This window comes from Globicephala melas, chromosome 1 (assembly GCF_963455315.2).
Source record: "Globicephala melas chromosome 1, mGloMel1.2, whole genome shotgun sequence".
NCBI lineage: Eukaryota > Metazoa > Chordata > Mammalia > Artiodactyla > Delphinidae > Globicephala > Globicephala melas.
This window is the reverse complement of record NC_083314.1, coordinates 153224968-153252955: the sequence shown is the minus strand read 5'-3', so window position 1 is coordinate 153252955 and position 27988 is coordinate 153224968. Positions and strand designations below refer to the sequence as shown.

General features: G+C 46.1%; 2 protein-coding genes across 9 annotated transcripts; one reads left to right on the top strand and one right to left on the bottom strand.

Moving 5' to 3' along the window:
• The first annotated feature begins 33 nt into the window (after positions 1 to 33).
• Positions 34 to 27988, top strand: TMEM269 (transmembrane protein 269). Of its 4 annotated transcripts, none has more exons than XM_030867145.2 (6): positions 34 to 3258; positions 7906 to 8044; positions 11725 to 11822; positions 12517 to 12660; positions 13300 to 13500; positions 16029 to 17014. In XM_030867145.2, exons 2-6 carry the CDS (start codon positions 7953 to 7955, stop codon positions 16163 to 16165), a joined length of 672 nt encoding a protein of 223 aa, XP_030723005.1. In that variant the 5' UTR covers positions 34 to 3258; positions 7906 to 7952; the 3' UTR covers positions 16166 to 17014. The 4 variants fall into 4 exon arrangements, with proteins under 4 accessions (XP_030723005.1, XP_060162771.1, XP_069901526.1 ...); XM_060306788.2 differs by having other exon boundaries at positions 134 to 3258; positions 16113 to 17014; XM_070045425.1 differs by lacking the exon at positions 16029 to 17014 and adding an exon at positions 26754 to 27988 and having other exon boundaries at positions 649 to 3258.
• On the bottom strand, positions 21472 to 27882 carry SVBP (small vasohibin binding protein). Of its 5 annotated transcripts, none has more exons than XM_030867110.2 (3): positions 27832 to 27882; positions 26991 to 27165; positions 21472 to 21898 (listed from the first exon to the last, which is right to left on the bottom strand). In XM_030867110.2, exons 2-3 carry the CDS (start codon positions 27102 to 27104, stop codon positions 21812 to 21814), a joined length of 201 nt encoding a protein of 66 aa, XP_030722970.1. In that variant the 5' UTR covers positions 27105 to 27165; positions 27832 to 27882; the 3' UTR covers positions 21472 to 21811. The 5 variants fall into 5 exon arrangements, with proteins under 5 accessions (XP_030722970.1, XP_060162792.1, XP_060162784.1 ...); XM_060306809.1 differs by having other exon boundaries at positions 26991 to 27140; positions 27832 to 27875; XM_060306801.2 differs by lacking the exon at positions 27832 to 27882 and adding an exon at positions 27459 to 27780 and having other exon boundaries at positions 26991 to 27140.

Genomic DNA, 27988 nt, shown 5'->3' with positions numbered 1-27988 from the left:
CTACTTCCTACTGAAAAGCTTTGTTCTTCATTTTGATTTGGAATATTACCGTCTTCTGCTTCACTGACTGCATCTTTTCTGTCTCCTGACACTTATAGTTTGGACTGCTCTGGGGCCAAGTCTTTGGCCCTCTTTTCTTTCTCTACTAGGTGATCTAATCATTTCCCATGGCTTTAAATGCCACCCATATGCTCTTGACTCACATGTGTGTCTCCAGTCCTGATCCCTCCCTGAGTTTTATGCAGACTTCATTTATCGAACAAACAGCTTCACTTGATGTCATTACAAACCTAACGTGCCCAAAATGGAAGTCTTGAGTTATACCCCAAACCTGTTTTGTTACCAGTCCCTCTCTTTCCATCAGCACCTGTGTCACACTGCTGTTGAGGCCAGAAACCCAAGTCATCCTGATTCTGTTTGTTCTTCCCACACCAATCAGCAAGTCTTCTCAGCTCTGTCTTCGAAATACATCCCACATCTGACTGCTGCTCATCACCTCCACCCCTCCCCCCTTAGTCCAGGCCACCAACATCTCTAGCCTGGACGAATGCAGTAGCCTCCTAACTTGCCTCCCTGCCTCCATTCTCACCCTCCTTCATTCTGTTTCCACAGAGACTGTAGTCATTCTCTTAAAAATGTGAGTCAGGTTATAATACCTCTGTAAAAAATGACCCCCAAATTTCTCATTACACTTAGAATAAAGTCCAAACTCTTGCCAAGGTTCTATGTGATGTACCATTCTCAGTACTCACTGCATTTCCCACTGACTGTGCTCAGCTCATCAGCACATCAAGCCTGTTCCTGCTCCAGCGTCTTTACATTTGTAGCTCCATCTGCCTGGAACATTTCCCCCAAGGTCTTTTCATGGTTTGTGTCTTCTCAACATTTAGGTCCCTGCTCAAATATCACTTCACTCATTACCCTATCAGAAGTACCAGCTCCTCTCACATCAAAATACTGCTGACCCTGTTTTGATTTCCATGGCGCTTGTCGTGACTAGACATTTGTTGCCTTTGCCCCATACTTGAGTGTAAGTTCTCTGAGGGCAGAAACAGTGTCTGTCTTGTTTATTGCTATATCCCTAGCACCTAAAATAGTGCCTGGCACATAATAAATACTCTAGTAATGGATGGATGGATGGACATCTGCAGCTCCGTACTTATATCCTGCAGGGCGTCTAAGTCAATGCAGCTAAGAGAAATAGAATGTGAGCCACGTGTGTGATGTAAAATTTTTTAGCAGCTACATTAAAAAATAAGGAAAAACAGGTGAAATTAACTTTAATAATTTAACCCAGTATATAAGAATATTAACATTTTAACAAACAATACTAAAAATTAGTTATTTTACGTATTTTTTTAAAACTCAGTATTCAAACTCTGGTAAATGTACAGCTGCCTCAATTCGGACTAGCCACATTTCATGCACTCGAGCCACATGTGGCTAGTGGCTATCATGTTAGGACAAGTGTAGACAGTCACCCTACTGTTCTTGTTCTCCAGAATGGGAGGAAGCTAGAAACTTCTGGTGGTTGGGGAGGAGGGTGTTTCTTAGCTCTCCCTGCTTCGTCTCCCTCTTCTGAAGGGAGCCTTGGGGATGTCCAGGCTAACAGAGGTATGATCACGTCCTTAGAATGATGGTGATGATGATGACTGAGCTGCTGCGCTGTGCTGAGCATTTCATATAAGCTCATTTAATTCTCACGGCAATCCCATTTTACAGATTTGATTGCGGAAACCAAAGTAACTTGTTCAAATTTACACATCTGCCAAGTGTTAGAGCTGGAATGTAAATCTGGCTAAACGTTAAAGCCGGTATTATGATCGTTATGTGACCATTTTTATTTTGCCACTTTAACGGTCCATGTCGCCTGGAAAAATGAAGAGAAATACAAATGATAGAAAGGAGCTGACCTGACTCTTGGGCTTGGACTCCCAGCACAGCTGAAGTTGCCTCCATCCTGATTCTCCCTTTTAGTTTCTCAAACACCTTAGGTGTGACTTCAGTGTCAAACTGTGTTCAGGTCTCAGATCCACTAATTAATAACGGTGTAACCTTCAGTAAAATCGAGCAATGCCCATTTCCTCTTCTGGAGAATGAGAATGCTAATACTAACATCAGGGGCATTTGAGAAAATCCAGCAAGATGACTATAACGTCTGTAAAGCACTGAGCACAGTGCCCAGTGGCTAGTAGCCACTCGGGACAGGCTAGGTCCTCTACTTCTCTTCCCCCTCCAGGCTGCAAGGTGAAGCAGTGTCACTTGACCTCCTAGCTCCACCCCTTCTCTTCGCATATTCTGTGGGGCCCTGGAAGCTATTGCTGCTGGAACTTAGCAACTGGATAGGTCGGAGAAAGTGGGGCAGGTATTAGAACTGGTGCTTGGGATCCTACCCAGTACTAACACGTTTCTCTCTGTGGCACATATTCATCCAGTTGCGGAACCTAAATGCCTCAGAGAGGCTCTTGCCTCCTGCCTCTCACTCCTCTCCCACACTCTTGACATTCCATCTCACAGTGGCTCCTGGTCCGACTACTTCTCATTCCTTTCTGCTGCTGTCCAACAGTATGTCTTTGCTCCAGCCCCCCTCAGCTCATGCAGTGTTACACAGCCTTCCTCCATGCTGGCTGCCAGGATAATCTTTCTAAACCAACCTGACCATGTCACTTCCCTACTTAAAATCTCCTATTTTCAGGACTGAGTGTCAACTACTCAGCTTGTCATTGATCCAACAAGTATGGGGGCTGGGGGACGTACTTTATGCCTAAGCGTTCTTATGGGCACAAAGATACAGCAGTGCACCGAGCACAGCGAAAGCCCTGCCCACACGGAGGGGGCTTACATTCTAGGGGCCCTTCACAGTCTGGACCCCAGCATCCCTTTACAGCCTTATCTCCCCCCAACTCCCTTCCAGCCCACCTCCCTCCCACACGCCGGGCACTCTGGTCTCTTCTCCTGCCAAGCCTGCCCACGCTCCCCATGTTAGACTAGTCTCCTCCTCTCAGATCCCTCCATTCCCCCTGCCGCGCCGCTGCAAGACCTAGGGCTCCCCGGCAAACTGAGGCCCCTCTTCCTGCCAACTAAAGCCCCGTGGCCCCTCCCCTGCCCCTCGGGGATTGTGAGCTAACAGCCGAGGGTGGGTGGTGAGAGGCTTGGGACGGCGCGGCTCTCCCTCTCCTGGGCTGGCCCCTCTCCACCGCCCAGGAAGCGGGGAAGGAGTGCGGGCCCCCACCCCATCTAAGAATGTCTGGTCCCCAGGTAAGCAGCCGCAGCGTCGCACGCGCCTCTCCCAGGGTGCTGTCGGCGACCACGGCCCTGGGGGGAAGGAGCTGTTCCGAAGCGCGGGCGCCCAGCCCCGGCTCCGTCTGGCTCCGTCTCTTCCATCTTTTCGCCTGGGCGTCGTCGCCATCGCTGTTGTCCAGGACCGACGCGGCACAGCCGGCAGGGGAGGGGCGAGGAGGGGAGCGCCGGTGTCTCCAGCTCGGACAGACCGGCGTCGGGAGGAGGCCGGCTCCCTGTCGGGCTGTTGGCCTCTAGGGTGGCGGGATGGATTGGGGGCGGCCGGTGGGGGGCGGGGCGTTTCTAACTCGAGGGGCTGTGCGCGTGGCTCACCGCCCGCGGGGGAGCGCCGCCTGGGGCCTTCTCGCTCCAACGCTGCGCGGGTTTCCAGGCAAGGCACCGACTTCGCCACGCCTTGCCTCTCCTGAGAAATCGCCGGGTCCCACGCAACTCTCCTCTCTTCGTCCGCTAGCAGCCCCAGCGTCGGACATTTCTGCTCGCTCACCTCGTTCTCCTCACTCACCAGTCTCATGGCTGGTTTCCTTTTCTTCAGCCTCTCCCCTCGAGACCACCCTCCACCCCCAACCCACATCTGATCAAGACACCCCCTTACCAAATAAACATCACTGCCCGCCCAGCGGCAAGGCAAGGTCACAGCAGCTATCACAACTGTGGCCTCCCTGCCGGCTTTGCCTCCCGGCAGCCCTGTCTCCCTGAGACCCAGCCTCCTCATTGGGCTTGCGCCCTTGCAATTTCCTTTGCCAGGAAGCACCCCCCTTTGTTTATGCCCGGAGACCCTCCGTAAATATCACATTGGCCAAGCCTTCCCCTGCCCCCACCCCAGACTTAGTCTTCCCTGGACACCCTCAGCAACCGGACATCCCCTTGTCCAACCAGAGTTGCCACACTGCCGTCACCGTCCCTACACACATCTGCCTCCCCTACCAGACTCCCAGCCTCCTGAGGGTGCCCAGAACACACAGGCCTGGCGCACAGCAGGCATCGGCAAATAAAGATCATAAACGTTGGAGAGATGCTGGGTGTGCTGAGGGGCTGGATTGCTCACTTGAGAAGGCTTCTCACAGGACAGACTCGACAGGCTTGGAGTGATTCCGTGCGGGGAGAGGATCTCGGGCAAGCACCAGAGTGCTCTATTAATTTAACAATCATTGAACAACTTCTGTTGTCAGGCCTCATGCCGGCACAGGGGACCTCGGTCGGCACTCAAGTTCCTTCCCCTGTAGTACAGAAGGAAGACCACATAGGCGGTGCCAATACAGAGTGCCAAGTGTCACGCGGCGAGCACAAGCAGATGTGGCAGTGCAGAGGAGGAGCAGCTCAAGACTTGAGGGGGTGTCAGGCTTCCCAAAGAGGCCCACCACCCAACCCAAGACCAGAGCGGGGCAGAGAAGGGGTCATGGGGCAATGGAGAGAGGAGGCTGAGAGTCGAGCAGGCTTCGTCACGAAGGGCTTGCATACCACATGAAGGAGCTGGACTCCATCCTGAGGGTGTTGGGGAGCCACTGATGGCTTCCGAGGAGCCGGGGAGTGACGTGAGCTAGTCTTGCAGGCCACTGCTGGGCAAGGCCTCAGCTCTGACCCCCTCCTCTGAGATGCCTCCTCTGAGCCCCCTGACAGGCGGGGCCCCTCTTCTGTGCTCCCTCAGCAGCCTTGTCACCTCCTCTTTTGTGCAGGGTTGAATGCCTCTGCCAGACTGAGCTTTTTGAGAGATGAGACCAGGTCTTAATCTTCTCTGTCCCAAGACCAAGTGCTGAATGAATGGATTTTTCCTTTTTTCTCTAAATTTCAACAGCTCTTACTCTCAGCTCCACATCCTTCCATACCTGGGGCCTGTGCTGCAAACGGCTTTTAATTGGGAAAGAGGAGGCCCAGTTCCAATCCCAGCTCCACCATTTGCTGGAACAAGTTGCTTAACTGTTCTGAAACCTCAGTTTCCCCATTGTTAAGATGAGTTACCACCATGAACTGTCTGTAAGTCTCCACAGGCATGCATGAGTCTTGTTTTCCTGAACAGACTGTAAATTCCATGGTCCAGGCAGGGACCAAGGGCTTTCCCCAGCACCTTGCTCAGTCTGAGCTTACAACGAATACTACGATCAGTCCTGTTGGTTGGTAGACAACAGAGTACACAGGAAGGAACACTTACGGTGAAGTTGGAAGTCTTGTTCTGCCACTTCCAGTGTGACCTTGAACAAGGTTCTTCCCCTCTCTGAGTCTTCTTTGCCTTACCTGGCAGACCTCACAGGGCCATTGGAAACCACAGAGGTGAAAGTGCTTTGTGAATGAAAGAGATACTATAGTAGACAATTAATTGCACATTAATTAAAAAAAAAACCAGGGACTTCACTGGTGGCTCAGTGGTTGAGAGTCCGCCTGCGGATGCAGGGGATGCGGGTTCGTGCCCCGGTCCGGGAAGATCCCACATGCCGCGGAGCGGCTGGGCGCGTGAGCCATGGCCGCTGAGCCTGCGCGTCCGGAGCCTGTGCTCCGCAACGGGAGAGGCCACAACAGTGAGAGGCCCATGTACCACAAAAGAAAAAAACCCAAAAAACCAAACCATGTAGTAGTATAGATGAGGTGTGTCTCGTACTTGGTGGACACACCCAAGGTATCTGCTGACTGCCTCTGAGATGCTGGGATGCTGCTCTTCCAGGTGCAGACTAGGCTGGAACAGAGGTGCTTGGTCTTGCTCGGGTCAGCCCTGAGACTCAAGACAGACCAGGAGGGAAGGGTTGATAGGGAGGGAGCAGGCATCCAATCCTTTGCCCCCCTCCCATCCCAGATTTCTCGGACTAGCATTGCTTCCTTGTCTTAGGTTTTGAGGGGACCTGGCATGACAAGGTCTCAGGAGTCCCAGTGGCTTTGGCATTGTAGCTACTGATACCCTTGGTGAATGAAGCTGGCCTATGGGAGCAGTTAGCTCCACCGTGCTGCCTGATAAACTCCCAGCCCCAAATTCCAAGTCCGGCCCCCTCTCAGCCTCTGACATACTGGTGGCAGTATTTATGGGAAAGGACCATGATTTGTCTTAGCTCTTGCCCAGACCAGAAGGGCCTGGGGCTGTACAGAGGGGCTGTATGGAGGCAGAGTCTCAGCTTCCTCACCTTGAAAATGAGTGGGGATTAAATGAGAAAACACCTTGGAACTTGTACATTTTACTCACGTGCAGGATTGCTATTTGTGGGTAGTGTGTTTACAACCAGTGGGGCCTCCCTGTTTCAGAGAACGCTGGGGCTCTTTCTCCAAAAGAAAGTTTCACAGACAGTGTATGTGTAAGGAGTGCACGTTTGGTCTTAGAGCGAAAACGGACACAGAGAGACTGTGAAAATGGCCAGGGCCAGCTGATTCCCTGCTGCTGAGAGAGGCTGAGGGAAGGGAGGAGGCCTGGGCAGGGCCTACTCCTGCACGGGGAGGCCGTAGCTGCCCAGCCAGACTGGCCATCCGAGCTCCCTCATTGCCCGCACAAACCTCCTACCCCACAAACCTCCTGCTGCTGAGATTATGGCCCCCTTTAAGAAGCACCAGATTTAGAATCAAACAGGAGGGATTGGGCTTCCCTGGTGGCGCAGTGGTTGAGAGCCCTCCTGCCGATGCATGGGACGCGGGTTCGTGCCCCGGTCCAGGAAGATCCCACATGCCGCGGAGCGGCTGGGCCCGTGAGCCATGGCCGCTGAGCCTGCGCGTCCGGAGCTTGTGCTCCACAACAGGAGAGGCCACAACAGTGAGAGGCCCGCGTACCGAAAATAAATAAATAAATAAATAAAACAGGAGGGATTGATTCTCCTCACCTAATGTGTGACTTTGAGCAAATACCTCCATTTCTCAGGACCTCAGTTCCCTCATTCATGAAACGGGGAGAATTATAGCACCATCTCTTAAGGTTGTCAGGATCAGAAGAGAGAACGTGGTGGGAGTGCCATGTGAATTATTTAGCGCTGTCCATATTCATTTTCTGTTGCTCATCTCTTCCCCTGTTAACACTTGGGGCACCTCAGCCACAGCCCTGTCTTTCTGAGGGAGTGAGCGTGGCCTCCAGGACAAAGGAGCCTGAGTCTGCAGCGGGCCCTTTGTGCTTCCTTCCCTTCAGGTGGCCTCTCTCCCCCTGGGCCACTCCTGGGGGTGAGGGGGTTACCCCTTCCCAGTGTTTTTGTTCCTGTGGGGCTCACTCCAAAGTATTAAAAGTAGCTTTATAATTAAAAAAAAAAAAGGAGGGCTCATTTATGATAAAGGTCTCTATGACAAGGGCTCATCTCTCAGATGGGGGAAGGGCACATACCCCTTGGACCCTGGGCCATGGGAGTGCCAGGAGGGTCAGCATATGGGCTAGAGGGAGGTCTGTGCTGTAGGGCAAGGGGTGTAGTCATAGAGGGGTGGAAGCTATGGTCGTGCTGGTTCACTCACTTTGCTATTGAACTTCCCCAGGCGCTCATCTTCAGCACCTTTGTCTTACCTCCTGGGTCTCCTCCATCTACCAATATGAAACCATGTTGGGAGGGCGCAGCTCTGGGATGAGGTCTAGGGGAACAGGAGCTACTGGGTCCCTGGGAACCTCTTTTGGGACTCTTTGACCTTGACAACCCCTTGTCCCTCTCCCCTGGGCCCCAGGTCAGCACACCAGTTTCTTCCTGACCAAAGAGCAGAGCCACGCCCAGATGAATGAATTTTCCTGGAAGGATGTTGCCAGTGCCTTGTCCGTGGCCAACATGATCCTGGGGCTCTTATCCATCTTCTGCAGTTTCTGCAAGTAGGTCTGGGGCCCAGCAAGCTCTTAGCCAAGAGCTGGAGCCAATGGCATGAGGGAAGGAGTGAGGAGTCTAGAGAGCCAAGCTCTGAGGCGTACAGATCAACTGGGGGCAGGAGAGAGTGCAGTAGGTTGGGAGTCAAGGGGTCAAGATCCTGGCCTCAGTTCTACCACCAGCCTGATATGTGACCTTAGCTAGGTCATATCCTGAGCCTCAGTTTCTCCATCTTTAAAACAAGCAGCTCACACTATGATCTCTATAGTTCCTTCCAGCTATGTCAATCTAGAATGGTTTTATGAGAAAATCAAGAGATTTTGAGATTTCTGTTCTGGTAGCCTTTGCACAATCCTTGGGTAGGCAGGCGACCATTAAATTTTTTTGATTGTTAAATTAGAGCATATGATCCGGCAGAATATTTGAAATTAGCACTGTTCTGGAAACTCTGAGACATGTATATGGCCCCCCCAAAAAAGCTGTAGGCAAATTATGTTTCTATAAATTGAATCATATTTCAATGGCTTTGGGAAATCAGCTCTTTATAGATAAGTCCTTTATAATGCAAATAACATACTCCTAATCTGTTTGATTCTTTATAACCATGACCAAGTGACTTCTCTGGATCTGTTTCTCAACCATAAAATAAGAGGATTTTACCTGATTATGTTTAAGTTCCCTTCCAGTTTGAAAATTATATGATTCTCTAAGTCTGGGTTTTTGGGGTCTCATAAAGTGGGGCATACCTGCAGCAGAAAATCGCTGTCTTCTTAGTTCAACCTAATCTTCTAGGAGTGTAGTTTTTATGCCATAATAGTGGGCCCAATTCCCTTTAGACACATAGGTATGGGTCTAAACAAAGGAAATACTAAGGTTGTTTGGGGACAGCTGAGGTCTGGGGTCAAGGCTCTCTGTTTGCTTCTGCTGGGCCACCCAAGCATTGCAGTCAGGGTGTCAACTTGCATATGGCCTCCTAGGGCAGTTTGGTCTGAGATTGTGGTAGCTGATTTCAGGAGTCTGGGAGCATGTGCTGGAAAGAAACATAGAATCCTTGAATGTAGGGTCTGAAAGGTATCTTAGAAGTCATTCAGAGCATCAAAATACATGAGACAAAAACTGATATAACTACAAGCAGAAACTGATGACTGTATTATCATAGTTGGATATTTCTATACCCCTTTATCAGTAATTGATAGATCCAGCAGGCAGAAAATCAGTAAAGATATAGTTGAATTGAACAGCACCATCAACCCACTGGATCTAATTGATATTTATAGCATACTTCATCCAACAATAGCAGAATACACATTCTTCTCATGATCACCAAGATAGACCACATTCTGGTCTGTAAGACATACCTTAACAAATTAAAAAAAATAGAAATCATACAAAGTATGCTCTGAGGCCATATGGAGTTAAACTAGAAATTAATAACAGAAAAATAACTAGAAAATTCCGAAATAAATGGAGGTTAAACAACTCACTTCTAAATAATACATAGATAAAAAAGGAGTCTCAAGAGAAATTTTAAAAAAATATTTTGAACTAAAAGAACGTGAAAATACAACTTATCATAATTTGTGAGATGCAGTAAATGCAGTACTTAGAGGGAAATTTATAGCATTGAATGCATATATTAGAAAAGAAATCTGCTCTGTAAAAGACCACATCAAGAGAACTAGAAGACAAGCCACACACTGGGAGAAAATATTTGCAAAAATACATCCAATAAAGAACTACAGTCCAAAATATACAAAGCTTTACGCTCATCAATAAGAAAACAACCCAATTAAAAAAGGGCCAAAGACCTTAACAGACATCTCACCAAAGAAGATATCCAGATGGCATTTAAACATATGAAGAGATACTCCACATCATATATCATCAGGGAAATGCAAATTAAATGGCAATGAGATACCACCATACACCTATTAGAAGGACCAGAATCCAGAACACTGATAGCAACAAATGTTGCTGAGGATGTGGAGCAACAAGAACCCTCATTCATTGCTGGTGGGAATGCAAAATGGTACAGCTACTTTGGAAGACAGTTTGGTGGTTTCCTACAAAACTAAACATACTCTTACCATATAATCCAGCAATCACACTCCTTGGTATTTATCCAAATGAATTGAAAACTACGTTCAAAACCTGTACTTGGATGTTTATGATGTTTTATTCATAATAGCCAAATCTTGGAAGCAACAAAGATGTCCTTCAGTAGATGAATGGATAAATTGTGGTACATCCAGACAATGGAATATCATTCAGTGTTAAAAAGAAATGAGCTATCAAGCCCTAAGAAGACATGGAGGAACATTAAATGCATATTATTAAGTGAAAGAAGCCAATCCCAAAAGGCTACATGTTATATGACTCCAACTATATGACATTCTGGAAAAGAAAATATGTGTCCAAAAATATGGAGACAATAAAAAGATCAGTAGTTTCCAGAGGGGTTTAGGAAGACATAAATAGGTAGAGCACAGAGGATTGTTAGGGCAATGAAAATGCTCTATATGATATTATAATGATGGATATATATATATCATTATACTTTTATCCAAAACCATAGAACGTATAACACCAAGAGTGAGCCCTAAGGTAAACTATGGACTTTGAGTGACTACAGTGTGTCAGTGTAGGTTCATCCTTGGTATGTACCAAGGCCAGAATGCACCATTCTGGTGAGTGATGTTGATAATAGGAGAGGCTATGTATATGTGGGGCTAAGGGGTATATGGGAATCTCTGTATTCCTCTCAATTTTGTTGTAAACCTAAAACTTCCCTAAAAAAATAAAGTCTTAGAAAAAATGGAAAAGAAGGAAGATCTAAAATCAATTATGTAAGCTTCCACCTTAGGAAACTAGAAACAGAAGAGCAAATTAAATCCGCAGTAAGCAGAAGGAAAGAAATAATAAAAATTAGAGCAGAAATCAATGAAATCGAAAACAAGAAATCCATTAAAAAAAATCAATGAAACCAAAACCTGGTTCTTTGAAAAGATCAATAAAATCAATAAACCTCTAGCCAGGCTAACCAAAAAAAAAAGACAAGACACGAATTACCAGTGTCGGAAATGAAAGTGGAGGAATCATTACACGGACATTAAAAGCATAGGAAAGGAATATTGTGAACAGCTCTATGTCCACAAACTTCATAGCCTAGATGAAACAGACCAACTCCATAGAAGATACAAGCTACCAAAACTCACCCTAAGAGAAACAGATAATCTAAATAGGCCTATACTTATTAAATAAATCATTTGGTACAAACCCTTCATTTTATAGATGGAGGAACAGAGACCTAGGAAGGAGGAGTGGTTTATCTGAGATGGTTGTAGAGGCTGGACTAAGGCCTAGGACCCCCCTTGCCACTGAATGTGCCTGGAATTTAGAACTGAAAGAGACCTTGGTGATTAGCGAGGGGGTTGAGAGCACCCCTTTAAGACTGTGGGTTGAGAATGAGTATGGAAGGGATGTAGATATGTGTGAGGGTGTGTGTGTGTGTGTGTGTGTGTGTGTGTGTGTGTGTAAAGCAGCACATATCAGAAAGGATGTGAGTGTGGGGAACACGTAGGGGTGTGTGTACGTATGCTAGCGTAGGAAGCATATAGCGGGAGGGGGGTGGAGTCCAGTGAAGACTATGAAAGAGCCGCCCTTTGGGGCCTGCTGGCCTGCATTTTAGGAAGTCCCCCTGTGCCTCCTGGATGCTTCTGGTCAGCTTTCTATTAGACATGGCTATCGGGGCAATGACGAGACACCTCAACATCTGCTCCACATCAGGTGAGTCCAGGCCTCAGACTTATAATCCCTGACCCCAGGAGCACCCATTCAGGTCAGCTTCTCCATCCTCTGAAATACAGCAGGCTTCCTTGAGTCACCACTCCTGTTCACATCCCTCTGAGTGTAGCAGAAGCAGCCCTTGAACAGGAGTTTGTGAGCCCCACAGTCTAGATCTAGCTCCTCTGCTGGTTCGCTTATTGATCGCTGGCTGTCTTTGTCCTGGCCTTCAGTGGGCTTATCTGCCCCGTCTCTCTCTTCAGGGCGGATCTGGGAGTGGGAGTGGTGGTTGTGGTCAAGGGGGAGTGGGGAAATGAAAAATTACCCCAAGCAGAGCTGCTGGTTTAAAATATGACAAAATATTTCCATGCAAGATTTTGCTTGAAAAAAAAGGGTTCTACAGCTTATCGATACGTTCCCAATTGTGGTCCAACCCTTGCGTGTTAAAGGATGGGAAAACTAAGACCTCGACAGGGAAAGACTTGTCTAAGGCCATGTGGTCAGTTTGAGGCAGAGCCAGAAGGAGATCCTAGTCTTTGATGAACAGGCCCCCCTGGGGAGCAGCTGTTGCCCTCTGGCCCCTCAGGGACCTGACAAACAGGATCCCGCTTGTCCTCACTCCAGCTCCCCCACTAGAAGGGACTAAAGTATAAGACATATGAGTGTAAGTTCTTCTAACCTTGGCCTTCTGGAACAGGAGCCAAGCTGAATGACTTTGCTGTCTTCACCACCTTTGGCCTGGCCTCAGCCCTGCTTCTAGGCATGGATGGGCCTCTGAATGGCTTCCTGGCCATCATCTATGTGTTGGCTATTTCAGTCCGCCTCTGTTTCTATTCAGCTGGTGAGTGGAAGCCAGCCTTATGGCTGAGGGTAGGGAACCATGGAGGGGAGAAGCTGTTGGATGCCGGAAGCGTGAGGTGCAGTAATTGACTCCTTTCCTTCATTTTACGGAGACCCCCTTCCTTCCTTCTCCCCTGCTCTGGGCCCACTGGAGACTGAAGGCTGCATTGGCAGAGACCTGTTCTAGGGGGCGGGAACCCTTGGTTCTTGAACCAGCTGTGCCTTTTTCTTGTAGTGTGACCTTTGGATGGAGCATATGAATTCACAGACTCTAGAACTAGAGGTCATACTCCAGTTTCCCATAACAGATGGAGAAACTGAACTCTGGTGAGGGTAATTACCTTGCCTAAGTTCACAACGCAAGGGATTGCAGATGCAGACAGAAAGATCTCAAAGGACCCCTCTACAGAGGCTTCCTAGGGGCCAAGGCATAGGCCTGGTCCTAGCTGCCTGCTCTACCTTGAGGATCTAGTGCAAAACCCACACATCATCTCTAAATAACTAAGTGCTTTCTGGCTGGCCACTGCCCTGGGATTAGGGGATTTGGAATGTGGGGCAGGGAAGACCCAAAGAGAGAAGGGCTTCCTCTGGTGGGTGCTTTAGAGCAGTGAAGCAAACCCCATCTTTTCTTTCCCTGCAGGCGTTCCCTTCACATACAAGGGTCTACCCTGCCCCTATGCTTCCTGTGTTTTGGCCTCCACCTCCCTCCTGACCAAAGGCAACACATTCATTCTCTCTTGCATGGCCACATTCATGATTCTATTCATGATGGACGAGAGCTACTACCCACATGACGAAATCCTGGAGTCTGAGAACTGGAAAAAAATGGTCTATCTGGGAGGTGAGTGAAAATACTGCTCTTAAATGTCACTAGTGATCATTTATTGTCACTGCTGCTCATTGCTACCCTGTACATCGTCCCCACATTCCCCCTTTGTTTCACCCTGCTTTACTTTTCTCCATAGAATTTATCATCACCTGATGTGTATTTACTTGTTTGTTGTCTATACACACTAAACCTGCCCACCCCCCGATAGAAGATTCTTTTTTATTTGTGCTATAATTCCTAGTACCTAGGATTGTGCCAATCACATAGTAGATGCTCAATAAATATTTGTTGGATGTCACTAAGTTCAATAGAAATTTAGGGAACACTGACCATATGTGAGGTGTTAGCAATCAAATCGGTAAACCAGGCAAATACTTCCTGCCTCAGGATTTACAGTCCGATAGGGGAGACAGACACCAAACAAATCATGGCAGAAATAACTAAAAATATATAGTTTTGATGTGCTGTGAAACTATAGGGTGCTCTCAGAGGGCATCAGAGGGTGACCTGATTTAGACTGGAATGCCTTAAGGATGGGAAAGGATCCTTAAGGAAGTGACATTTAAACGAAATCTGGGTTAAAGTGGTCAAAAGGTAAAAACTCCAGTTACAAGACAAGTTCTGGGCAGGTAATGTACAGCATGGTGGCTACAGTTAACAATACTGCATTGGCTTTTTGAAAGTTGCTAAGAGAGTAGATCTTAAAAGTTCTCATCACAGGGAAATAATGTGTAACTATGTGAGGTGACGGATATTAAGTAAATTTATTATGGTTATCATGTTGCAATATATACAAGTATCAAACCGTTGTTGTTACACTTTGGACTAATAACAATGCTATATGTCAATGATATCTCAATAAAACTGGAAAAAAATTTAAAATACATGAAAACTGCAAGATGATTGGCCAAGTGGTGGGAAGGATGGTTCAGAAAAGGAAACAATTTTTGAATGCTCTGAGGCAAGAACAGCCGGATGCATTAGTGCACCAGTGTGGCTGGACTTGCTGAGAGAGGGCTTGTGACAGACTGAGGCCGGCGAAGTGAGCAGACTGGGCAGGATTGGGGGTTGGATCCTGTAGGCAAATGACAAGCCTTTGAAGGGATTTCTGAGCCACAGTTTTAAACGATCACTTGGACTGTAATGAAGAGAATAGATTGTAGGAGACTAAGAATAGAAGTAGGAAAACCAGCTTTTTGTCAGATGAGAGGTGATGGTTGCAGTGGAGATGAAGAGATTTGGCATAAATGTCAAAGTGACATAGTTAATTCATATGAATTGCATCTCCATCAAAGTATTACCACAGTCAGGTTGGTAGGGATTTCGGTTGACATTTGTAATTGAGTTTGATACGGTAACACAGGGACAAAGTTGGTTTGGTCAACTTTGAAGCATGCAAAGCTAAACTCACCTGTCATCTAAACTGGCCCTGTGTGGGGCTAGCTTCTGCTATTAAATCTCACATTGTTACTTGTTCTCCAGACTTCTGCAACAAAGTTAAAGGGGAAGACTAACATCTCACGTTTGTAGTACTTCCATAAATTTCCTTCACACATTACCCACTCAATCTCATTATGACAGAGGGTGAGAGGCATCATTATTCCTCTCTTAAGGTAATAAACAGGCTTTCAAAAGTTAGGTGACTTGCCCAAGGTCACACTGCTGATAAGTGGCAAAGTATGGACTTTTCTAAATCCATGTCTTGGGACTTCAAATCCCATGTTCATTCTACTACATCACAGCGGTATCCATTACAGGATCACTCATGCATTTCCATTCCAGAGGAGGCAGGACAACCAACAAATCTGTATTCCGGGGGGTAATAACCAACTGTCCTAGGCAGTCAGAATATTATAAGTGTCAGTGTAGGGAACTGTTCACTATTCAAGTTTCCAGGCCCACCTTGCAAGCAGGCCTTTCTAAGGATAGCAGTCTCAGGCCTGCTATGTTAATTCTTTTCTGCATGCATAAAATATTTTATTGACCCTTATCTCATGTTAAACTTGAAACAATTAGGAATATTTTTTTTTCTTTGTTTTTTTTTTCTAACAAGAGATCTGGGCAACTCAGATTTATTCTTGGCTAAGACTGACTTCTGATCTGAATTTGATAAAATGGAGCCTGAGATTGCATTAGATTGTAATTGTCTAGTTACACAGGGACAAACTCTGCAAAGGCAGGGATCACGTGTCATTGGTTTTAGTGTCTTAGGCTCTGTGAGTAAAAACTGAAGGCCAAGGCTTCCCTGGTGGCGCAGTGGTTGAGAGTCTGCCTGCCGATGCAGGGGACACAAGTTCGTGCCCTGGTCCGGGAAGATCCCACATGCCGCGGAGCGGCTGGGCCCGGGAGCCGTGGCGGCTGAGCCTGCGTGTTCGGAGCCTGTGCTCCGCAACGGGAGAGGCCACAACAGTGAGAGGGCTGCGTACAGCAAAAAAACCCAAAAAAACTGAAGGCTGGAAAGATGGGAATGGGAAGTACAGGGTGGAAAATACACATAAGACAGCTTCATAAAAATTGAGTGTTTGCCTTTTCTCTTCCAGGTGTCATCATGGTGTTTTTGTCTCCATTGTCACTAACTGCTTTTTACTGCCTGATGTGGTCACTCTCCTACATCTTCTTTCCAGATGCTCTGTGGCACAAGGCAGCACATCTTAAGCAGCAGCACCGAAGACACTAAACAGCCTTACGCACTCCCGCTGGCCTCTGTGGGGTTTCTGCCAGCATGTTGGGACAAGCCTCGCCTTACCCTTACTAAATGTTTCCTTGTCCCTATGTTGTGTATGTGCTAGATACATGTTGCCTTGAACCACAGCAACCCACAGTAGGGCCAGCGGCCTATATACTTCTTCCTCTTTATTCAGGGTTCTGAATCTCTTGGGGACGAGTTGTTTATGTCATACAGAACAGAATTTTTTCCAAGATAAATTTGGGCTGGGCTTGAGTTCCATCCCTGTTACCAGCTGGGTGAACTTGTGCACTCAGGTTAGTCCCTTGGAAATGAGTGAAACCTTTCAGAGTTGGTCTAGCCTCCACCTGGGTCCTGCCTGAATGCAATTACTCCAGTGGTGAGGTGGGGCTTACTAACGCGTTTCTTAAATTTACAGACTCTGGCTCTGTAGCGCGGAGCTGATAGCAGCCAATCACATTGCCCAATTTGCGTGTAGGATTTTGTAACTTAAAATTCCATATTTCCACAATCAAAGCTTCTGCCTTTTGCTTTGTTTAGAGATTAGACACATTGGCATCCTGAGGCCATCGTCTGGTCTCCAGGATCTCAGTATGTGTTCTTTTCCTAAGCTCTAAAATACTAAACTCTAGATATTCAAAGGGCACTTCATATTCTAAAATCCAAATTGAATAGAAATAAAATTGTATGCAGCCCTAAAGCGACACCTCACAAAGAACTGAGGCCCACTGAGAGCCATGCCCCCGGCACTGCCTCTGGACTTTCCATCTCCAGATGGTGAACCAGATTATTGGCTTAGTTCCGCCCCCTCCTCAACTAGGGCACCAGAGCACCTTTACCTCGGGTCTGACTTTTGCTTTTCTTTTCTTTTCTTTTTTTTTTTTTTTTTTTGCGGTACGCGGGCCTCTCACTGTCGTGGCCTCTCCCGTTGCGGAGCACAGGCTCCGGATGCGCAGGCTCAGCGGCCATGGCTCACGGGCCCAGCCTCTGTGTGGCATGTGGGATCTTCCCGGACCGGGGCACGAACCCGTGTCCCCTGCGTCGGTAGGCGGACTCTCAACCACTGCGCCACCAGGGAAGCCCGGATCTAACTTCTTGAAGTTTGCAGAACAAAGTGTATGGCAAATATGCATTAAATCTAAAATTAAATGAAAAATGAAAGTCCAATGAAGTCCACATTGCTATTTGACTCTAAAGGAACAGACAGCACCCTCCTCTTCTCCACGGCTTTCTGTTTGTATCTCTGTTACACCATTTGTATTTTTTTCATGGTTAGATGAATATGTCTGTTTCCCACTAGACTTTAAGCTCCTTGAGTTTACATTTTCATATTTCTGCTGCCTGCCACAGTGCCCCACACTCAAAAACATTTACTTTGTTGATGAATTGATTTGGTTGTGCATTCTAGTGAGTTATATACAAGGTTACTATAATGTAGTAAGACTCTTACAAATATACATGGGCTCAGACATTTTAGTGTGATGTCCTTCAATGCTGAACCCTCATTTCACTGATGCTATCCTTCATCAAAATATTTTAGGAACTCCAGGTCGAGAAACGTCTTCACATAAGCTCTTAGAGGCCAGCACCTAGCACGGTGCCTGGACATAGTAGGTACTCAAAAAATACTTATTTTACTCTGAACCAACCAAATTTAGTCCAAAAACCTAATATTCAATATTAGCCAATGATGTCCTCTTTTTTTTTTTTCGCGGTACGCGGGCCTCTCACTGTTGTGGCCTCTCCCGTTGCGGAGCACGGCTCCGGACGCGCAGGCTCAGCGGCCATGGCTCACACGCCCAGCCGCTCTGCGGCATGTGGGATCTTCCCGGACGCGGGCATGAACCCGTGTCCCCTGCATCGGCAGGCAGACTCTCAACCACTGCGCCACCAGGGAAGCCCGTGATGTCCTCTTCTTAAACCAAAACCACATTAGCTATCAGATTTGGCCTCAAATGATTTTTGGCTATATCTAAAACTTGAACTACATTCAAAGGAAAAAGATGCAATTCTGAAAGAGGATTTCCATGTCCATTTTGAGCCATAGCAGCAGAGCTAAAATAAATATGTAGACTTCCAAGAGGACTGCTTTGAACGGGAAAATACACATTTGATTGTATAAATTGTACTTTGTTTATAACAATAATAATCATACTACATTGCCTCAAAAAAATGTTTAGGTTAGCAATATGAGGATAGTTATAGGTCAGCTAAGAGCCTCTTGACTTAACAGAGGGACGTGTGCTTCCTTCTACCTATATGAAAGTAAGGCTACACTTCTACTCTGGCTCTGGGGTCTCCGGATGCTAATGCTAACCATTCAATGTCTTTACGTCCTTAGTCAGGAATCAAAATAAAAAATAGAACTAAAATAGAACTTGTTATAAAATTAACTAAATAAATAAAATAAAATATTCTAACATATAACAGATCTTAGGAACAAGTGGGAAAGCCAAGACTTAGAAAACATACTTCTCAAGCATCTTTTCTGATAACAATGGTATGAAACCAGAAATCAACTACAAGAAGAAAGGTGGGAAAAAAAATCACAAATATGTGGAGACTGAACAACATGCTACTGAACAACTATTGGGTCAACAAAGAAATCAAAGGAAAAATAAAAATTATCTGAAGACAAATGAAAGTGAAATTTTGACATGCCAAAACCTATGAGATGGGGGCTCCCCTGGTGGCGCAGTGGTTGAAAGTCCGCCTGCCGATGCAGGGGACACGGGTTCGTGCCCCGGTCCGGGAAGATCCCACATGCCACAGAGCGGCTGGGCCCGTGAGCCATGGCTGCTGAGCCTGTGCGTCCGGAGCCTGTGCTCCGCAATGGGAGAGGCCACAACAGTGAGACGCCCGCGTACAGCAAAAAAAAAAAAAAAAAAAAAAAACACCTATGAGATGCACCAAAAGTGGTACTAAGAGGGAAGTTTATAGTAATACAGGCCTACCTCAAGAAACAAGAAAAATCTCAAACACTCTAACCTTACACCTGAAGAAACTAGAAAAAGAAGAACAAATGAAGCCCAAAGTCTGCTGAAGAAAGGAAATATTAAAGATCAGAGCAGAAATAAATGAAATAGAGACTGAAAAGACAATAGAACAGATCAATGAAACTAAGACCTGGTTCTCTGAAAGATAAACAAAACTGACAAACCATTAGCTAGACTCACTAAGAAAAAAAGAGAGAAGGTAATGATAAATAAACTCAGAAATGAAAGAGGAGAAATAACAACAGATACCACAGAAGTACAAAGGATCAGAAGAGAATATCATGATCAAGCTATACATCAACAAATTGGACAACCTAGAAAGAATGGATAAATTCTTAGAATCATATAGTCTTCTAAGAGTGAATCATGAAGAAACAAAATCTGAATAGATCGATCACTGGTGCAGAGATTGAAACAGTAATCAAAAATCTCCCCCAAAACAAAATTCCAGGGCCAGATGGCTTCACAGGTGAATTCTACAAAACATTCAAAGAATTAATACCTATCCTTCTCAAACTATTCCAAAAAATAGTTGAAAAGGAGGGAGCGCTTCCTAACTATTTTACAAGGCCCACATCACCCTAATACCAAAACCAGACAAAGAAAACACACAAAAAGAAAATTACAGACCAGTATCACTACTGAACACAGATGCAAAAATCCTCAACAAAATATTGGCAAACCAAATACAACAATACATTAAGGATCATACACCATGATCAAGTGGGATTTATCCCAGGGATGGCAGGATGGTCCAACATGCACAAAGCCATCAATGTGCTACACCACATTAACAAAACGAGGTATGAAAACCATATGACCATCTCAATAGATGCAGAAAAAGCATCTGACACGATTCAACACCCATTTATGATAAAAACTCTCAATAAAGTGGGTATGGAAGGAATGTACCTTGATGTATTAAAGTGCATATATGACAAACCCACAGCTAACATTATACTCCATGGTGAAAAACTGAAAGCTGAAACAAAAGCTTCATGAAACAATATCCTTACCACATGTGCTATTTTACAATCTATTATTTCATTAAAAAGAAAAGCTGGTCACAATTTATTCAACTGATTTTACAACCACCTACAGTTTGCAATACTAGAAAACTTCTCTAGGATGAACTATATCCAGGGCTGCGACATGTTAATACAAGCAGTTCCCAACTAAGGATCAGAATCTTTCCAACCAATGCTCATATATTAATTGGTTATTTGAAATTTGAAACATATCCCATGAAGTAAGGTAGTTGGGAAGGAAAGTAATATTTACTGAGTAGTTATTAAATACATTATCTTACTTATTTCTCAATGAATGATCTTGAGAAGAAGAAAATATTATTCCATTACACAGATGGGAGAAGAGTGAGGCTTGGAGAGGTCAATAACTTATCCAATGCAGTAAAGATGGCTCTTGACCCCAAGTCATCTGACTCCAAAAACTGCTCTTTCTAGCATACTAATACATCATTTCCTTAGGTTTATGACAGCTTACTCCAAACCCCCATTTCTCCAAAACACAAAACTGAAAAATCTGCATTCAACCCAAATTCAGTAGGATCCTATAGAACCTAATTACTACTTATGGGGATAATCTATGTAGAGGTAATCCTTGACTATAACTTAGGCTCTCAAAACACATTCTCCACAGGGATAGCAAGCTCCTTAACTCCGCAGTTTATTCCTAAAACAAACACAACAATGGAAACAGAATTCTCAGTGACTTCAGAGCAGCAGGGAGACAAAGGAGATGGGAATTGCTGGAGATATTCCCAGCACCACTAGGGAAAATACAGGCATTTCCAGTGTGGAGAGTAATGGAGGTGGCAGTGTTGGCTCTTGTGCCCTCACTGAGCGATCTGCCTCATTTCCATATGTGTTCTGCTTCTAGGCCTGACAAGGTGAAAGATGAAAATGAAAAACCAAAAACGAAAATGGAAAACCAAAAGCGCCTCACTCCCCTCCCCCTGCTGGTACAAGCCTGCCACTAGCTGTCCACATTCATAGGGTGACAGGAATCCTAGCTTCAAGCCTCTAACCTGAGTTGTGGCTCATCTGGGAGCAGAGGCCACATATTTATACCCGTGTGGCTAAAACCTTAGGGTCTGCAGAGCTTTAGGCCCAGGAAGAATGAAATCTGGAAGCAGCCATGTTCTCTCTCCTCTCCTCTCCGCTCTCCTCCCTAAGGAGAAAGGGTCCCCTCTGCTCACCTCAACTTTGCCTGCCTAGTACGTTCTTTTGGACTCCACCATCTATGGCTAGGCGCCCCAACCCTAAAGTATGAGCAAACAAACACGCTATTAGTATTTTATTTGTAGTTTTGGAGATTTACAGTTTCACAAGAAACACTGATTTTTTTTCAAAAAATAGAAAAAGTTAAAAAAAAAAAACTATTGTCTTGGAAGAACAGAACAAGTCTCTTCAGCAAGCAATGGGCCAATTCAGATCGGAGGAACTAGTGAAGTAAGTTAGATATAGGAAGTTCCGATTTATCGTTTCAGGAATAACACAAATGTCTTCTTGTCCAGTTGTGTAAGGCTCCAAATGGGCCATCTCAGCTTAAGACTGGTAACACACAAACAAAACACAAACAAAGCCTCCAGGGTCCCATCGAGTGTGAACGCAGGGGTGGCTCACTCTCCAGGAGGCTGCATCTGTTTACAGAACTCATCAAACTGCTGCTGCTCCAGTTCTGTCATGACTCTGTTGAGGGCATAGATCTGAACGGGAGAAAAGACATGTTAGCAATGGAGGCAAATGCTTAGTGTATCTTCAGACACAAGAGGCTGTGTCATTTGAAAATGCCAGAACTGCATTGGTAACGCAGGGGCAGGAGAGGTAGACAGTAACTCCACTGGGGAATCAGATAAGAAGCAGTGAGGCAGGTGACTGATCAGGCCTTTAAAGGATCGGTAGGATTTGAACAGGTAGAGACTGGGGAAAGGACATAGGTGATGGGGGAGTGGATATTATGATTAAATAAATATAATGCAAAAGTACAGCATTAGTTCTGGAAACTTCAAGTATGCTAATATGGAAGATATCATGGGGCTTCCCTGGTGGCGCAGTGGTTGAGAGTCCGCCTGCCGATGCAGGGGACACAGGTTCGTGCCCCGGTCCAGGAAGATCCCACGTGCCGCGGAGTGGCTGGGCCCGTGAGCCATGGCCGCTGAGCCTGTGCGTCCGGAGCCTGTGCTCCACAACGGGAGAGGCCACAACAGTGACAGGCCCGCGTACCGCAAAAAAAAAAAAAAAGATATCATGGAATGGGGTTTGGGGAGCTGGAGAAAGCAAGAAAAGTATGTTAGGGCCTTAAATGCCATGCCAAGGAATCTGGACTTTATCGGGCTGACTCTGGAGAGAGAAGTGTGCAGGGAAGCAAACTGATTATATCTGTGCTTTGAGAAAGAAAACTGGAGACCATGTGAGAGATGGAGTTGGGGAGGAGAGATTATAGGCATTAGGAGACACCTATTACAATAGTCCGGGAGGAGATAGTAGGAACATGACCCAGGGCAGGCAGTGGGGTGGAAAGAAAACTGTGAGAGACATTCTAAGGTGAAAGGCAGGGTGTCTACCTTATTGCTCACCTTGCAGTAATCAATTAATCCACCAAGGGAAGAGAAACAACATAAAGCTTCCACATTTGTATAGAAGAAAAAAAAGAAGGACCGTGTTTGTGTGTAGGGGATAAAACTTGAGTAATCAAAAAGAAGGGAAAAAAACCTGAGAAGTGAGACAAATAGAAAATACAAAATAAGAGCAGAAATGAATGAAAAAGCAACCGAATGTACAATAGAGAGGATCACCAAAACTGCAAGGTGGTTCTTTGAAAATACTAAAGAAAACCCTGCAAACCTCTGACAAGACAGGTCGAGATAAGAAGGGAGAAGGCACAAACAAACATTATTAGAATTTAAAAGAAGCCATAATTACTGACACAATGGAGATTAAAACAAAACTTATGAACTCTGTGTCAATAAGTTTGAAAACTTAAATGATCAAAACTGACTAAATAGAAAGCTTGAATAATCCTACAATCTTTTTTTTTCCCAATTTTAAAAAATTTTGATAAGATTCTATAATCTTGGGACTTCCCTGGTGGCGTAGTGGTTAAGAATCCACCTGCCAATGCAGGGGACATCGGTTCGAGCCCTGGTCAGGGAAGATCCCACATTCCGTGGAGCAACTAAGCCAGTGCACCACAACTACTGAGCCTGTGCTCTAGAGCCCACGAGCCACAACTACTGAGCCCATGTGCCACAACTACTGAAGCCCGCGCACCTAGAGCCTGTGCTCCGCAACAAGAGAAGCCACTGCAGTGAGAAGCCTGCGCACAGCAACGAAGAGCAGCCCCCACTCGCCACAACTAGAGAAAGCCCACGCACAGCAACGAAGACCCAACGCAGCCAAAAATACATTAAAAGAAAAAAAAATCTATAATCTTTAAGTAAAACGGAATTCCACACAGTGATGAAAATGTCTCAAACAACAACACAAATGATTCTCAAAAAGCATAATACTGATAGTTAAAATGGTCAAGTTTTATGTATGTTTTACCATAAAACAAACAAACAAATAAATCTACATGGTTAAAAAAAAAAAAAGATGCTGAGTGAAGAGAACCAGTCATGGAATACGGTAACATATATAAAGTTCAGAAACATGCAAAACTAGACAGTATAGTGTTATGCTATAAAATATTATTTAGGGGTACGCACAGAAATAGTAAATTAATACAGAACAGGAAGGGAGTGATTAGCATGAAATTAAGGACCGAGGGTACTGCTAGTGGGAAGGCTGGGGACATGACCAGAGTGAGGCCTGAAGGGCTTCTAAGTTACTGGTCATGTTCTATTTCTGTAGTTGGGTGTTTGTTTTATTCATCTTCTTTAAGTGCACAAACACATTTTATATATATTATTTATATGTATTATATAATTAAGAATATATTAAGTATGGATATATTTAATATATTAAGTATTATAAGTATTATGTATTAAGAATATATTAAGTAATTCATTAAGCAGAGAAAGAAGAGACTCAAAATGGGTCAAGGGTCCAAGCCAAGGAACGAGACTTTCAAGGACAGGATCACCAACAGTGCCAAATGCTGCTTCAGCTGCCAAATGGGCCTCTGTTCCCATTCACCCCTCTCATCTCTCCTTCTCATCTCACTTTCTGGAATGTGGCATCTATACAGAACTGAAGGGAAACTGTGTCTCCGCCTCCCCACAAGGGCTCTTGTCACATTCCTATCTTAGGAAACTGCATTCCAGGCAACACAGACAAAACAGCAAGGCAACTGTGGGGCAAAGCAGGGAGCAGGGGAGAAAGTCCAGAGACCTGTTTAGATGGCAGTCCTGCCCCTCTATCCCTTAGTACCTAGGAATTCTGGTCCCAACACTTCACTTGAAGTGAGGATAATACTTTCTACCTCACAAGCTCATGTATGTGGTATCCCCCTTCCTTATTCCAGGAAGGATTTACAAAGGTCAGAGTGGGAGCAACAATAATGTACCCTGGTGTGAGGATTACATGTGGTGATGCATGTGCCTGGCACATCTGAGGAGCTCAACAAGGGCCAGCTGCAACGACAGTGCAAGTCCGGTATGACATCTTGGCAAATCAGCACAATTCACCTTCAAGTCCGCACAATGAAAACAGTGACTCCTGATAACGATCAGTCGCTGCCATCTCTGAGCGCTTTCTCTGGGCCAGGCACTGTCCTACGTGCTTTACATACATTTCTATTCCTTACAACAATCTTGTGTAATTGATGTTATCATCCTCATTTTACCAAAAAGTAACTGAAGAGCTGAGGTTCAGAGAGGTTAAGTGTCTTGTCCAAGGTGACCTGGGAAGAACTGGAATTTATGGAGGAGTTGGGGTTTGAAGTCAGACAAGTAAGTGTAACCTGTGGAACCTCACGGGCAGGGTGTCAGTAAACACATGAACAATGTCCTCAACAACATTATCGCTGCAGTGTGCACAAAGGACAGTTTCCTAGGGCTGTTTCTTACAGCGGCCCTCCAACTTTCACCAAAGTGCTGAGCAGTAAAACCGTCTGGGGGCCTGTGTCCAGGTGAAGATGGGGAGGTGAAGGAAAGAGGGGCACAATCTGTTAGAACCCCGGTCCACAGCTCTCAGACAGTCTGCCTTAATCCAAAGGCAGATTTCAGTTTATGGATTAATTTCAAACACACTATTAAGTTTACTTATTATGTTTATGTCGGCCTCCCCCGCTGAATGCACGCTCCACAAAGGCAGGGACTCCTCTGTTCCTACAACAGTGCCTGGCATGTAGTAGCAGTTCAATATTGTGAGTGAATGGATCAGATTAACAAAAATTTAAAGTCTGACACTATTAAGCATTGGAAAAGAAGTGAAGAATGAGAACTCTCTCACACTGCTAATGCAGGTGCAAACTTGTACATCTCTCTGAAAACAATTTGGCAACGTCTAGTAAACTTGAAAATGTACCCAATAATTCTACTTCTAGTTACATATGCCCTTCAGGAATTCCAGCACAGGTGCCCAAGGAGACATCTAAAAGTTTTTCACTACACCATTGGTTGTAACAGCAAAAAAAAACCCTATAAATTATTTAAACATCCGTTACCAGAAGACGGGGTAAATATACTAAAGTGGATTAATGAACTAGACTACTATTAGCAGTGATGAGGAATAAACTAGATTCTTACTTACATTAACATGAATAGTTCTAAAAAACATAAACAAAATAAAACACGTGGAATTAGTTTAATGTAAGATTTTAAAACACAAAAGAACATTTTATATTGTTCAAAAATATCTACTAATATTTGAGTGTAAAAGTATAAAAAAAATAGTGGTTGCCCACAGGGAGGGAAAAAGGAAATGGAGAAAGGGGACTTCAAATTTTTATGTAATTTTTACTTATCTTATTTAAAAAAGACTCCAGGCAAATATGACAAAATGTTAAACACTATCAATCTGGGGTACTGAGTACCCAGGTGTTTGTTATAATATTCTGCTTTTCTGTATTTTTAAATTTCTAAAAAAAAAAGAAAAGAAACAAGCAAAAGAAATAGAAAGAGGGAAGACTGCGGGAAGCTTTTTCCTGATATTAAATGCTAAAATAAAATATTCATGTAAACACTCAGGTTGATTTTTAAGTGCAGACTGAACAAAGGAACATAGTGTTGGGTGTAGAGCTTGGGCCTCTACTTCACAATTAGGAGGAGCAACTCTCCAGGCCAAATCCAGGACATCTGTACTAGGGTGTGTGACACTTGCTCTCTCTCACTCCCTTACGGGACCCCTCCCTTACATGTCCCTTCTCTTTTTTTTTTTTTTTTTTTTTTTTTGCGGTACGCGGGCCTCTCACTGTTGTGGCCTCTCCCGCTGTGGAGCACAGGCTCCGGACACGCAGGCCCAGCGGCCATGGCTCACGGGCCCAGCCGCTCCGCGGCATGTGGGATCTTCCAGGACCGGGGCACGAACCAGTGTCCCCTGCATCGGCAGGCGGACTCTCAACCACTGCGCCACCAGGGAAGCCCGTCCCTTCTCTTTTTCCTTTCTTCCTTCCCTCAGGTCCTACCACAAAAGCTCTGCGCCAGGAGTCATCTGGAGGCTATCTGGTACCGGTCGGGGTTCTGACACTTTGGCATGTGACTCTGGAATCTCAGTGATCTCCTCTGGAAACCTGGGATAACACCTGTTTTGGCTGGATTGGCTGGAGGCAGGTAGGGCTCCCCGTCACAGCTCTATCTCTCTATACCGGCATCATCTCCAGCAGACTACAGGTATACAGGCCCTCCTTACTCTCACCTCTGCTCTCTGTCTTTGCTTCAGCTCCTGCTGGGCTGATTTCTGCTTGGCCTTCTCAACTCTGCTGACAGCCTCTTTAACTTTGGTTTTTTCTTTACGTGCAGGTGGATCCATGACTTGGCTTCTGTATACTTCTTAGTCAGCTCCGACCTGGATGGTACAGAAGAAGGCGGATCTAAAAACAGAAAAAGAATGAACGAACGAACTTCCATTCACTAATGCCCTACCTCAGCCCCTTCCTTTGGCAGGGGAGGCAGACGGGCCCGGGGAAAAGGGCGCTGCATTGGAGGAGTAAGACCTGAGTCCCACTGCCACCACCTCGCTGGGTGTCTCTAGGCAAATCTCCTCCCCACTCTGAGCTTTAGTTTTCCCCGTCTGCACAATGGGACAACAGTCCATCCCCTGGCCCCCTCCCACGAGCTGCCGTGTGAGCACCAAATGCGAAGAGCCCTGTGAACGGTTTCCTACACTGTAGCGCGCTGCATCCAGCGTGGGACTGCCATAATTACGAGGACACCGCGACCCAGAGGGACCGACCGGCCGAAGTCTCGAAGCGGGTGGGCGGGGAGCCCAAGACTCGCGCGGCCTCCAGCCTCCGGACCAGGGCTTTCCCACCTCTGCCCTCCCAGAGGGTTACGGCCCGCTCGGCCCGAGGGGCCCGCCCTCCGCCACCGCCCCGCCCGGGCCCAAGCCCGGCCCCAGGAGAGCTCCCCTCCCGCCGCCGCCCACTCCCGGTCCAAAACGGCGGCTGGAGGCGGGCGGCGCTCGGGAGTCGGGGCCTTCCCTCCCGGGTCTCGGGACTCGGACAAGGGCCCAAGGGGGAACCCCCGCCTTCCCCTACCTCCCAGCCTGCAGTACGAGCCTGCCGCGCCTCGGACTGGGCGGGGCTGGGAGGTGGAGGGCGGGCAGGAGCGTCGAGGCCCCGCCCACAGGAAGGGCCGCGCGTGCGCGGAGAGCGTGTCTGGACGCGCCGCATCGGTGCTGGTGCTGGAGCTGGA

What these genes read in the sequence shown, in the direction of transcription:
- TMEM269 (XM_030867145.2), top strand. Translation starts at nt 7,953, where the DNA reads ATGAATGAATTTTCCTGGAAGGATGTTGCCAGTGCCTTGTCCGTGGCC. An exon ending in ATCTTCTGCAGTTTCTGCAA is followed by an intron (nt 8,045 to 11,724) that starts GTAGGTCTGGGG and finishes CCTGCATTTTAG; the next exon opens with GAAGTCCCCCTGTGCCTCCT. An exon ending in CCTCTGTTTCTATTCAGCTG is followed by an intron (nt 12,661 to 13,299) that starts GTGAGTGGAAGC and finishes CTTTCCCTGCAG; the next exon opens with GCGTTCCCTTCACATACAAG.
- SVBP (XM_030867110.2), bottom strand. Translation starts at nt 27,104, where the DNA reads ATGGATCCACCTGCACGTAAAGAAAAAACCAAAGTTAAAGAGGCTGTC. An exon ending in AGCAAAGACAGAGAGCAGAG is followed by an intron (nt 21,899 to 26,990) that starts GTGAGAGTAAGG and finishes TCTCCCGTTCAG; the next exon opens with ATCTATGCCCTCAACAGAGT.